Source organism: Meles meles, chromosome 5, assembly GCF_922984935.1.
Source record: "Meles meles chromosome 5, mMelMel3.1 paternal haplotype, whole genome shotgun sequence".
Classification (NCBI taxonomy): domain Eukaryota; kingdom Metazoa; phylum Chordata; class Mammalia; order Carnivora; family Mustelidae; genus Meles; species Meles meles.
This window is the reverse complement of record NC_060070.1, coordinates 22319460-22332880: the sequence shown is the minus strand read 5'-3', so window position 1 is coordinate 22332880 and position 13421 is coordinate 22319460. Positions and strand designations below refer to the sequence as shown.

General features: G+C 38.6%; 1 protein-coding gene across 4 annotated transcripts in view; it reads right to left on the bottom strand.

The window, feature by feature from the left end:
• The window catches only part of CDK19 (cyclin dependent kinase 19), a 172505-nt gene that overhangs the window by 11729 nt on the left and 147355 nt on the right, over positions 1-13421 (bottom strand). For all 4 annotated transcript variants that reach the window (XM_046005666.1, XM_046005667.1, XM_046005668.1 and 1 more), the window contains 3 exons: positions 9002-9133; positions 4492-4635; positions 4254-4323 (listed from right to left, as the gene is read on the bottom strand). In XM_046005666.1, coding sequence (XP_045861622.1) covers positions 4254-4323; positions 4492-4635; positions 9002-9133 — 346 coding nt within the window. The remainder of the gene's footprint in view (positions 1-4253; positions 4324-4491; positions 4636-9001; positions 9134-13421) is intronic.

The window sequence follows — 13421 nt, the reverse complement described above, 5'->3', positions numbered from 1 at the left end:
TTTAGACCATTGTTTTTTTCTGATTAATCAAAGAACACATAACCAAATATTGGTTATGTGTGAAGAATCAGAAATTGTTAAACAGCCCATGTAAGAGTTTCTATTGTACAATGGCTTTGGAAAACAATTATACATTAACCATTAGAGTTGAAAATGTGAACAACCTAAAATCTAGCAATTCCTCTCCTAGGTACATACTCTAAGAGATTCCTTTGTGCATGGATATCACAGGATACATGAAGAATATTCTTAGCAGCATATCTATAGCAGAAAACACTGTAAATAACACAAATGTCTACCAACTAAAGAATGGCTACATTGTTTTATATTCACAGAATGGAATGTTACACAATAGTAAAAATGAATACAGAGGCTGAGTGCAGAATAAAAGCAAATAAAAGCAGACTATAATACAATTTATATAAAGTTCAAAGATATCTTAAACTGGAACAATAATCCATTTAGAGATACAAACATCTGTGGCAAAACCAGAATAAAAAACATGGAATGAACAGGAAGGCAGGGTAGAGGGTACACAGAGCACTTCGGTAATCTTAGTAATGTTCTGTTTCTTCTGTTGAAGGTTGAGTAGTGGACTATTTGTTTTATTATTCTAAAAAGACTATGTATAATATTTTTGTCACATATGTTCTTTCCTAAATATGAAATATTTCATATTAAAAAGGTAAAAAATAAGTAATATATATGTTTATGGTAGAAAATTTAGCAAATAGAGAAAGCATAGAGAAGAAAATTGAAATTACTCATGGTCCAGCCATTCAGTGATTTAAAAAAAAAAAACCCCACTGTTGAGATTTTGCTGATTTTCCTGTCATTTTTGCTACATATCTATATATGATATAAACACAGAAGAGTTTTTGTTTTGTTTTTATAAAATTGGGATCATACTAAACAAACTGTCTTACCTCTTTTCACTTAATAATAATGTTTCATAAACATTTTTCCTTATCTAACGCTACCTGAACTACTAATCTGCAATGGTTGTATATTCCTACTGTTACTGATGTTGCTTGTTTCACGACAGTTAAGAAATATGGGTCCTTGTAGGTTAATCTGATCCGCATAGTAGGAGACAGTGCTGCACAGCCTGTGAGAATCAGAGACCCCTTCCAGACCCTGACTCTGGCATTTACCCGCTGTGTGATCATGGGCAGTTCATTAACCCCTGTGAAAGCCTTAGGTTCCTCCTCTGGAAACTGAGGATTATAATCATACCTATCTTACAGGGTTGTCATGAGGACTGTATGAGAAAATGCAGGTAATGGCTTAGCACCAAGCCTGACACACAGTAAGGACTTAGCCATGTGTGGCTGCTCTGATTGCTTCCATAGGAAAAATTCTTGGATTTATTAGGTCAAAGGATATGTACATTTCAAAGCCATTTATATGTGCTCTAGAACCTTGCTACACAAAGCTGGCCCTCAGATCAGCAGCATGGGCCCCTGAGAGTCTGCATTTTTAACAAGGGCTCCAGGTGATTTGTATGTACATTAAAGTTCGAGAAACACTGAGAAACAAGGAAGCATGCCCATTTTATCATACCCTTGCCAACCGTAAGTATGTTCACTTTCAAAATCTCTGCCATGTATGTTAATTTAAAATTTTCTCAGAGTGCCTGGCTGACTCAGTTGGTAGAGCATGTGACTCTTGATTCAGGGTTGTTAAGTTCAAGCTCCATCGATCATGACAGAGACTGCTTAAAAATAAAATAAAATTTTTTTTTACATTTTTGCTCCAACACCAGGAATATTTTGATTAGCAAGGTAACCACTAAGTTTGTTAATGGGAAGAAATTTTAAAGTTTATATAGAAATGGAGTTTGTCTACATACACATCTTTGGACTTTATGCTTAATCAACTGATTTCCTGGGTTAACTCCAGATTCTAAGTTATGTGTTTCTATCATAATATCAGGCCATGCTTACTGGAACATTCAAATTGAAAGTCAGCTTAGAGATTTCCTTTTAGTCCCACTTTCACCTTGCCTTCTACTGAGCTAATAACCCCGGATAGATTATAGAAAGTCCTATTCACTATCCTTCTCAATTCACTGAAGAGTAATTTTTTTGGTTCTTTTCATCTGATACAATGAAAGCAAGCTGTATTACTTTTTATGTCATTTCAAGTCATGTTTTCTGGAATTTTTAAATTATATTTTACTTTAGTGACTTGTATGTACTCCATTAGATTTAGCTAATTTTTAATATATTCCTTTCATCTTATGTATCAGTAGTCTGCTTTCACTGGGTTAGGACCATTTGCATTAGACATATGGGCTCTTATCACTGAGTTTTTCCTACTACTTTTCCAACTGAATTTCATTTATCTTTTAAAACTTCTCTCCTTTTATTTCTGGTTACTGTAAACACTATCATTTTATGTGAAAATTTTCCTTTGGTCTTTAAATACTAAGATAAATGTTAAGTGCTTACATTAATTTTCCCCATCTTTGATGCTATTAGCGTGTCTTCAATTACTTGTGCCACTTCCATTAATACCCATTTGACAAGTAACTAATGAGCATGAACTATGTGCCAGGCCCTGGGGATACATATAACAGCGTTTAGAGAAGACACAACCCACACCATCTAGAGGGAAAGGCAGGTGAGCATTGAAAAGCAAACTGTAGGGCCAAGTCATCAGTGCTGAGAGAAGCAGCAAGGACGCTGGGGGAGTACCTAACTCAGACACAGAAGGTCAAGGGAGACCTCCGCAGGCAAGCGATGCCTGAGCCAAGACCCAAAGGATAAGGAGAAAGGAAAAACAGGAATTAATCTGAAGTGTTAAAATGAGTGGGAGGAAAGAACATCCTAGACTGAAGGAAGAGCATGTATAAAAGCCCAGAGGTCAAAAAAAAGCTCTGGGTTTTTCAGATTCTTAAAGAAATTAATGATGTCCAGGTTACAGAATACAAAGTGGACAGTGGTTTAGTAGATGAATTTGGTGATGTAGAAGCCACATCTCTATAAGCGATCCTTAAGAACAGAGAGCAGCGGTGAATTAAGAGCAACTAGGAGACCAACACGATCCAATTTGCTTTTGGCAATGACTGCAGTGTAGACAGTGAGCTGGAATAAAGACTGGAGGTAGAAATACCACTTGGAAGGCCACAGCAGGATCCTAAGTGAGAGACGGGGGTGGTCTGGACTGTAATAGCAGCAGAGTAGATGGAGAGAAATACAAAGAACTGACTAGACTTAATAACTGTTTCTACCCTGCAAGGTCGATTGGGAGAGAATGGGATAAGAGAAGGATCAGGGATATCTCAGGTCTTCCGCTTGAACAACTGGGTGAATCATGGAGTCATTTCCTAAGATAGGAAATACAGCGGGAGGACAGTGTGGGAGGACAGAGGATGAGTTCAATTTTGGACATGTAACTGAAGTATTTATGGAACATTCAAGTTGGGATTCCATAAGGCAATTAGACAAGTGGGTCTGAAACTTGGAAAAGAGATCTGACTCGGATGCATAAACTGGGAGTTATCAGCATAATCAATGGTAAATTGTGGCCAATAAAATCGGAGAAACTGCCTGAGGAAAACATCCAGAGTGAGAAGAGAGCCCAAGAAAGAACCTTGAGCAACACACGTGTTATCTTTAGGAGACAGATAGAGGAAAAACACCCCACCGGGACCGTGTACAAGAACTGCCAAAAATGAGGACTGCCATTTCCTGCTTTGCTTTATCAGGTCTGCTTTTGTTCCTCCAAGCCATCCTGACCTGAAATCTTCTGTTCAGTTCAGAGAACCTCTTTCGCCTTTTCCTCTAGGCATGTACATTGATAGCAAACTCCTCTCATGCTGTCACCTTTATTCTCTTGTTTCCGCTCAGTATACACCAGTGTGTTCTACTTAGCTTCTGGGCCATGCGTTCGTCCTTCTGCTATCCTTCCTGGTTGCCTCACCCAGCATTTCGGTCACTAGTCGTTATTCGGATAAAGATAAAAATCACAGTTGCAGCCTTGAACTCTACCCTCATTATGCTAAAATAGGAGAGTTGTTTAAACACTATATTGATCCTTAAAATTCTTAAAGGTTTGTAAAATACTACAGCCTAAGCCTGACATGTACATTTGTAACATCTGGGACATCATCTTTCAATCAAAAGCATAATTAATATATTAAAATCTAAATTTCTGGTTTAAATGCTAATCTATATCTGGTTTTTAAAAGGATTAATTTAAATATTCCCACTGAAGTTACTACTTATATTTAATATCAAATTACTTACGTTGTTCTTCTAAAGTCTTTCTGAAGTGTGGGGTATTCCGGCATCTTTCTAATATCTTCCCAATCTTTATCTTACAAAAAAAAATCAAATATTATTATAGAACATAAGGTTACTTACATAAAACAATCTACTTATTTGAGCTTAAAAATATACATAAAAATACTCAAAATATGCTTTTGAAAAGGAGTTAGTTTTGAAATATGACTCCAATATTATTTTGAAAAGAAAAATAAATTACCTGCAGGAAACCCCATGACACTAAATATCCGATCTAGTTGATCATGATGAAAGGGATTGCTTGTTTTTATATCTTCCTGACGACAGTGAAAAATAGGTTCTGAAGTCAACAATTCAGCAAATATGCAACCTATTGCCCATATATCTATGAAGGCAGGAAAACATTTGTTATATTTCTTGGGTTATATAATTCCTGAGTATAATCACAACCTACATATAAAAATACTTTTCAGTGATGGAATATACAAAGTTTGACAACTATATTAAATATATATATACATATATATATGACATGAAATAGCTGTATCATCACATAACAGATTAAAAGCCAAATAAAAAACATTTACTTATAAATCTCCTAAAGAAGATATACTTGGGAAACTCAATTTACACTTACATGAATTTACATTTAGGCAAAAGCCTTTCTAACAACTATTAATAATGTAGTCACTAAAGCATTCAGCCGATCATCTAATGCAGGGTTAAATACTCATGACCTGATAGACTAAAACAATATCAGCATCAGGTTTAGTGATATATTCCTTCTTAAAAATATATTCCTTTAGAACAATCAAATGAATAATGATAGAGCATAATTTCTGATTTGTGAGTAGACAGTACAGACCATAAAAAATGATTTGGAAAAACTCAACTTTTGTATGAAAGACTACCAACTTCAACATTTTCAACAAATTGTAAGATCTAGAAGCTGATAAACACAAGTATCTCCAGATACAACATGACACCCATAGAGATCGATTTTATTTGAATATATTCACTTGGATTAAACTGCTCCAACCCTCCAACCCTCCAGGACAAAGTTAGGCATCTTTAAAAGTTTAACTATTTTAAATCACCAGTTACAGATTATTCTATTTGGATTTTACACGTTGAAAACTGTAATTTCAATTCTGACTATAATATTACATTCACAAAGTTTTGCCAAATATACAAGCGAATTAATTTCTGTAGATATATAATTCATACTTGCCCACTTAAATAAATGCTATTTAATATTTTTTTAAATGCACAGACCACGGTATAGGATAGAAAAGCACAGTGTTCAGTAGCCTACTAAATGTGGGAATCACATTCTGTAGAGAAGCTAAATAAGAAAAAGTCTGATCATGTCCATTAGCTAGAATTAAAGTTGGTAAGCTATTTCATAAAACAAATTGCCAAATGGGGGGAAAAAAAACCCATACAGTAATGTCTTACATAGCTGACTCCATTCAGGAGCGGCTTCCTTTCATGTACGGTAGACTTCTGGATAATGGAAACATACCCCTTCAATAATCGCTTTTTATTACACCATTACCTGCCATCTTAAGAGGCTACAAAATGTAATTTAATCTTTCTTAATGACTCAGAAGAGTCCTCCTAAATATCCATCATGACAGTAGGGTAATAGTACTCTTCAGTGTCTACTTTTAAATTGGTCTCTCTCTCCCACATCGTGTTGTTGTCACTCTTGCCCCTGAGGTAGCTGCTTCTGACACAGTCCCATCTCTCTTCCTGCTGGCTGCCTCTGCTATGCAGTCAACTGGGACTGGTACTGCATATTCCTGGTCATGCCAGTTCCTGGTTTGCCTTCATTTAAAGGACGGAAGCCAGGATCTAGATTCCCCTGAGAACTGCTAAGAGAAGGAACCTCAGGGTAGCAGGTAATGTTGAGTTCTAGGGTTTCTTGCTTCATATTAGCCTCTAATTTTAAATGGTCATCTGGCTCTTGTATCATTTATACCATTTCTCAACTCCCCTTCCTTTGTCAATGACTTGTTCCTCCCTCCTCTACACACACACAACGCACGCACACGCACACACACACAATTGTTGTCACTTCCCTCCTCCTCTAAATGTTGCTCTATAAAACTTCACTGATATCAAATCATCAACTCTTATAGTCTCTGGCTAGAAATAATACTCCTTTCTGACATGAACCAGGTATGGAGGAGAGTAAGAACAAGTGAATGTGTACATATTTATTATATTTATAATGTCTGCTATGACTATCTTTGAAGTCTAAAAATAACTGATTTGGGGATTTTTTTTTTCTGTATCTTTTCCCTAATTTCTATCCAGAACGGATAATAGCAACTTGACTAAAATTGGAAGTTAGTGATTACATTTTTAATCTTTATCTGTAAGTTGCAAACTGGTTTAAATTCAATTTCGATTGTCCTTGCTCTGAGGAAACAGGAAATACAGCTGATTTCCAATTCATACCCAATTATCTTTATTTCCCCCCCAAAACATCTAGTTTTATTTCAACAGTAGAACAGTTAATCAGAAAATATTCATAGAACTGTGCTTCTCAAAGTGTGGACAAAGTATAGGGACCACATACACAGAATCATATAATGGCACGTATCAAAAATGGGACTTACTACCACGGGTTTGCTCTATAAGAATCTCTGAAAGTAGGACAGACTTTGGTGGGGAGTCATTTAGTTCAATGGAAGGTTCTGGCAGAATGTGCCTCTTTTACTGGAAATCTCCCTTCTGGCTATAGACTGTATGGAGCTTGGTAGGAGCCCAGCGCCTGTGGATTTCTGCTGTTACCATGTCCTCTACTCCCTGCCTTGTGTCCTGGGTTATCTCATCATCTGGTCTGCTCTGAGGCACCGCCTGTTACTTCCCAGCTAATACTCCCTTTCTCTGGCATATTTTCAGTCTCTTCCTGTCCCCTTGGTGCCTTCCGAGATTGTCTAAGAAACTTCACTGTTCATGACTGAGAGATATAACAGAAAATACAGACATAATTCTAAAAGTCGCAAAGAGGGGCACGTGGGTGGCTCAGTGGGTTAAAGCCTCTGCGTTCGGCTCAGGTCATGATCCCAGGGTCCTGGGATCGAGCTCCGCATCAGGCTCTCTGCTCAGCAGGGAGCCTGCTTCCCTTCCTCTCTCTCTCTGCCTGCCTCTCTGCCTACTTGTGATCTCTGTCTGTCAAATAAATAAATAAAATCTTAAAAAAAAATAAATAAAAGTTGCAAAGATACAGCTCCCCAGCGAAAATCACTCACTAGAATGTAAGCAGAGTCAGGTTCTGATTTTAAGCCCTCATTTGAGAGTACTCCATTCCTTGCCTCTGCTTGTGTGGTTCTCCCTCCTGCAGCCTTCACAGACAGCTGCCATGGGCCGGCCCAACACCAAGAGCATGGCCTTGGCGGCCTCCGAATGAGCCTTACTCGGGGCTCAGCTGCTCACAGAAGGGTTGAGAGTCAGTCTCACACTCCCCTACTGTCAAACACTCATAGGCTTTTTCACGAATCTAATAAAATCTTTCAGCAATGTTCATAAAGTATAACAAAATGCGAGCACCGTCCTGGCATCTCCATCTTTGGACAAAGGATAAACACGTGCTGGGCGTCAGAATTCTGCAGAAATCAAATCTCCTGATGAACAAAGCCATCACTATAGTTTAACCTTTGTTACTCCTTTTGCCCACAAATAGGTTAATTATCGGTCTAATCTTTTCAAATGTAGGAACTACCTTTGTCGTTCTTTGCATGCCATCAGGCTTTTTGTAAATTTAACAGAGAGAGGCTTGTGCTCATCTATTTTTCATAATTTTATACTTTTATAGTGCCTTAATTCAATAGAACTTAACCAAAGCAGCTAAACGTAGTAAAAAATGATACTAGTCTAATACCAGTAAATGGAAAATTCAACAAAAGGGAAATTTCAAGAAATACAACCTGGCAGATTTTGGTACCTTATAGAACTCGCCCATCACAGTGAGAGAATTATCTGCCCTTCTCTGTCCTCTCTTTTTAACCTCATTTAAAGAAATCTTGAGGTTTGAGGAGAGCTCTCTCTTCCTGACGTCCCCCAGTTCTTAGCTGGGCCCTCCCGCGGACAGTGGAGTGATTAGGTAGCAAAATCCCTGCTGTCTCTGTTCGGGAGCAGACTTTAAATCCTACAGAGAGAGGGTTTGTAACAGGTTTTCTTACCTACCATTTTTTCACTTAGTGAAATGGCAAGATGCTGAGCACAGCTAATGCACCCAGACTCTATTTCCTGCTGTAACGGGGAAACCGCCATTCTGATAACGGTAATGGCAGGAGAGAAAAATTAGTCACATTATTTCTTGTTGAGGGAAGGACTGACTGACTGACTTTTCCCCAGATAGAAGGGGTTCTCTTCCACACCACACTCTGCTTGGTTTCTGTTTTTCCTTCTGTGGAGAAAACAATTCTAAACCTCTCTCCAGTTCTTCTGATCAATGGTAGGTAAGTGCAAAATAAAATTAGCGCGTTATCATCTCCATAGCAACGCAACAGGATCAGATAACTCTATTCCTAACAAAAAATGCTTTCTTCTTTTTAAAGAACCGTTTCTCCTATAAAGTTAAAAATCCTAATCTACCAGAATATAGGAATACAGAAGACAACAGGACTTTTGAAAGTAGTATAAAAGTGGTTTTTACAAAGCAGCTTCGTTATTATTATACCATTTGGAGTTCATGATAATTCGATGCTACGACAGTACATCATTTTAGACTAACTTACCAATGGCCTTGGTATAATGCCTTGCACCAAGCAGAAGTTCAGGAGCCCGATACCAAAAAGTCACAACTACTGGATCCAAATCTGCCAGTGGCTTTAGAGGAGAATTGAATAATCTGGCAAAACCCATGTCAGCTAAAAAAATGAAACAAATTAAGATAAAACTCAGTTTGGCATGCTACTAGAACCATGCAAGGTTGAGGGCAATAGCCACTAGCCTTATAAAGCAATCCTTTTCCTCCCTTTTCAACCAGGGGTCTGCACCAGGCACCAGATCCCCCCTTTGGAGGTAGATATTACTACTGTGCCTATTTTACTGATAAGGAAACTTAGGCTTAAAGATAGTCTGACTTGCCCAAGGTCATAGAACTAGTAAACGACACAGAGTCATGATGAGAATCCAAGTCTGACTTCAGACCCCTGGCTTTCAGAAACATTGCAATAATCTTAAATTGTTTTATAAAATCGAAATAGTCTATAAGTTTCCAGGATTAATTATGACCCCTGTACGTCTGTGCATCTAAAGACTGACTGTATCTTAGTTTGGTGTGAGCTGGAGTTGTCTCATGGACACATGAGAGCCAATTTACACACATTTCTTCCCAATTCTGAATTCACTGATGTCATGCTGGTGACTGGAAATTGGCTATGATGGAATATCTGCATCCTGAAAAACAGCAAATGCTACAAACTGGGGCTTTTTAACCTCAGAGAGTCACTGCTGTATAATTACCAGCACATCATAAACATGTTTCCAAGAACATTCCATAGAATATGTAAGACATAATTTGTTATAATTCAGGATTTAACAAAGGTCTATATCAAAGCTAACTGATTTAGATTAGAGATGTACACAAGTAGTCAAAAGAATAGTTATTACTATAATAAGTTCCTGGAGACTATCTAATTTTCTTAAGATTTCATAAAGAACAAATACCTTTGATCTATCAAGCACTTTAGAGTTTACAGATGGTTTTCACACATATCATCTATCACTTCATCAGATCCTCATACGAATGCTGGCTCAGTTAAGTATTTTGTTCACCACCTCTGAGATGAAGAATCGAAAGCCCATGGCAGTGAAATGACTTGCCCCAGGTCACAGGGATAGACAGAAAAAATGTACTCAAACCATGTTATAATTTAGCAGCTGTATTCTTAATCATTGATCTGACATCCAACAGACACGCCCATGTCACAAAGGTAAAACCATGAGAATAAAAGACCTCTATCATTTGAAATACATAATACGCACAGTATATTTTGATTGCATAAGGAATAATGTACATTCTGTAATAGCACATTAAGGTTTCAACTATACAGAATCATTTAATCTAAAACTAACATGTTATGATATACATTACAATTTTAACTTACAGTGACTTTGTTTTTTTGGAGTTGGAATAGTTTACAAGGCTTTCTGAGAATGCTCTGGAGAACACAGGTCATAAAACAGAAAGCTATCCAAGGAAGACTGTGCTATGCCTGCTCTTTCTTAACTAAATTGCCCTAGAGCAAACAAAAACATTCAAAATCATCCTACCAATATTATGCCTACTTAAAGCACCGCTTTATGTATTTAATAGATGCTGATTGTTACTGATGACAAAGTTATATGAAAAGCATGTATTTTTAAGTTAAAGCTGTATTTCTCCCCTTATTCTCTACCTTCTTAGTTTTATATAAACCTCATCGATTCTCTGTCAGATGAAACTAAGTCCAAAGGAAACAATAAGCATTTTTCAAAAATAATTTTTGTTTATCATTTGAACTTTAAAGGAGTTTCAAACCCTTTCAAATAATTACTTTAGGGGCACCTGGGTGGCTCAGTGGGTTAAGCCTCTGTCTTCGGCTCAGGTCATGGTCTCAGGGTCCTGGGATCAAGCCCCGCATGGGGCTCTCTGCTCTGCAGGGAGTCTGCTTCCCTTCCTCTCTCTGCCTGCTTCCCTGCCTACTTGTGATCTCTCTCTGTGTATCAAATAAATAAAATCTTTAAAAAATAATAATAATAAGTACTTTAGACATAAGTAACCAGCCCAAACATTACTAACAGTTGTTTTCCTAAAATTAGATATGAGTGAAACTGTCCAATTCAATGGACTGCAGAAATAACATTCTGGTGTGAGTGCTAATTAGATAGTATCAAATGACTGAGAAAAACAGGAAAAGGCAGTGTCTACCACTAAGGGACTTACAGGAGGCTGAGGTGACAAATACACGGAGTAGATAAAAACAAAAAAGGGTAAGGGCTGTAAAGCTAAAGGCAAGTTGCTGTGGCTTCTACTAGACTCGATGTCCTTTGAGGGGAGGGCTCTTGTCTCCTTCCTGGCTTTAACTGGAACAGTGTTTGGCAAACCTCTGCAGCGCTGGACTACATTAAACGTGGGACTTGAGCTATATTTCTGAAGGGTGAGCCACTGTGAAGAGTAAAGGGAGCGAGCAAGCATTTCAGGTGAGGCCTGAAGTCTTTAGGCTGCTGGGGCAGGGGGCAGCTCAGGTGCAGCAAAGGGCCCGACGCATTTTCCATTTGTACTTTTCTTTTCAAGTCCTTTTCAAAAAAGGACTATATTAAAATGTTAAGCATAGGCATCCATTTCTAAATAAAATTTAGAAACAATTAAGTCAACCAGATTGTTGACTGGACTGTTGACATTGCTTATTGCTTACTTTTAACTCTGACTTTATCCCTAATCTTGGATAGAATTACAATCCTAAAACTCTTAACAGGAGGGCAACTGATGGGCCTGGCTGGAGAACAGAATTTATGCTGCGGAGAACTAGAGATCCCTGGAAGTGGTGAGAAGACAAGTGCAGTGGATGAGGATAAACGAGACAACTGATACAAACAAGGGAGAATACGAGATGGTGATGATGAATTTGGTTTGAAACAATGGAGGAGAGGTTGCCAGCAACAAAAAGTAAAGAAAAAATCAAAGTAAGGATTTCCGCTACGGTGAGAGAAGAGAATCTGAGATTCAGATTGTAAAATGATTTTTTAGAGAATCCATGATTTTAAGGGCACAACTTAGCAGTTCCTTAAAGAAGTAATTGTAGAGAGAGGCCATGCCCCAAGCCAGTGCCTAGGGGATCTTGAAACAAAGGCTAATAGGAGTAAAAACCAATAGTGAATAAAATGCAGAAGAAAGAGCAAAAAGAACAAATAGAAAAATAGAATTCTGTGATGCCACAGATCAAGGGAAAAGACAGTCCTGAATGAAGCCAGACTAGTCAGAGGAAGGAATGACTAAGGCAAGACAGGAAAATGGTGACTCACTATGGGCCACCGGCTCTGGTGAGACAGAGGTCATAGGTGACTGTTGGGAGAGCAGTTTCGACAGAGGGAAGGAATTAGAGGACAGATTATAACAAATTAGGGTGAGTGGAACCCGTGGGTTAACACTGTGTGTTCTAGAAGTAGAGGAACAAGGGGGAGAAAAATGAACACATGGTAGAGAAGACACAGTGGATATGAGAAGATTTATTCTAGCATTGGGAATAGGGTTATCAATGTTGAAAGGTGATGAAGAGAAACCTGGGAAGTGGAGAGTGGAGACACAGCAGTGTGAGAACTTAACTACAGCCGGAAGATATTTAGAACCTGGGGGTGGGAAGGGGAGGTCACCAGCCTGCACTCAGGAGGGGAGAGTCACTCTGTTGGAGACCCTTTCAAAGGCAGCACGGTGCTGACAGAACGTGGTTGGTGAGGGTACAGCAGACATCTTTGATATGGCCGGGCAGCAGCGCTGGTAGGGAAAGAGACACCAGACGTGGAATTTAAGTTCTCCGAGAGGCTGTGTAAGCTGCAACCTCTCTAAAGCCAGCTCCCCTCCTCGCTCACATCCACCGGGCAGGGGGTAGAGTAAAGTCAGTGAGGTAACATGTGATGGCGTTTACCACTGGACGGTGAACTGTCTACGTCACTGTCCCTCACAGGGAAGGCTACCCATCAGTACCCTTTCCCTTCCACCAATGTCTAGCAAAAGGTAGGGACTCGAGTGCCTACGAGAAAAAAGTGTGAGCACGAGACAGGAGCAAGTGAGAAGTGGTGGAAAGGCGGTGGCAGTGGGGGGAAGGGGGGAAGGGAAGGAAAGCAGCTACTTGGTTCTTAGTGACCACAGACAGTATTTTTTTAGGATTCTGAATCTCAGTAAACTCAGAGTAGAGGTATGAAGAAAGGGAAGTTGGTATAAAACAGCTTTTTCTGAAACTGGGCTAGCAAACTAATTTGAAGAAGCAGAAAACCAAGGAGCAGGCAGGCAGTTGCAGTAGGACAGGATGGACAGACAGGTAGCAGGTCAAGTCAGCACAATCTCACATCACCCCTACTATGATATATTCGAACAGCAAAGAAAGCAGGTTGATGAAACAAAATTTCTTTTAAAATTCTAAAAACCATTGAACATTTAACAAATGTAATTTCTAT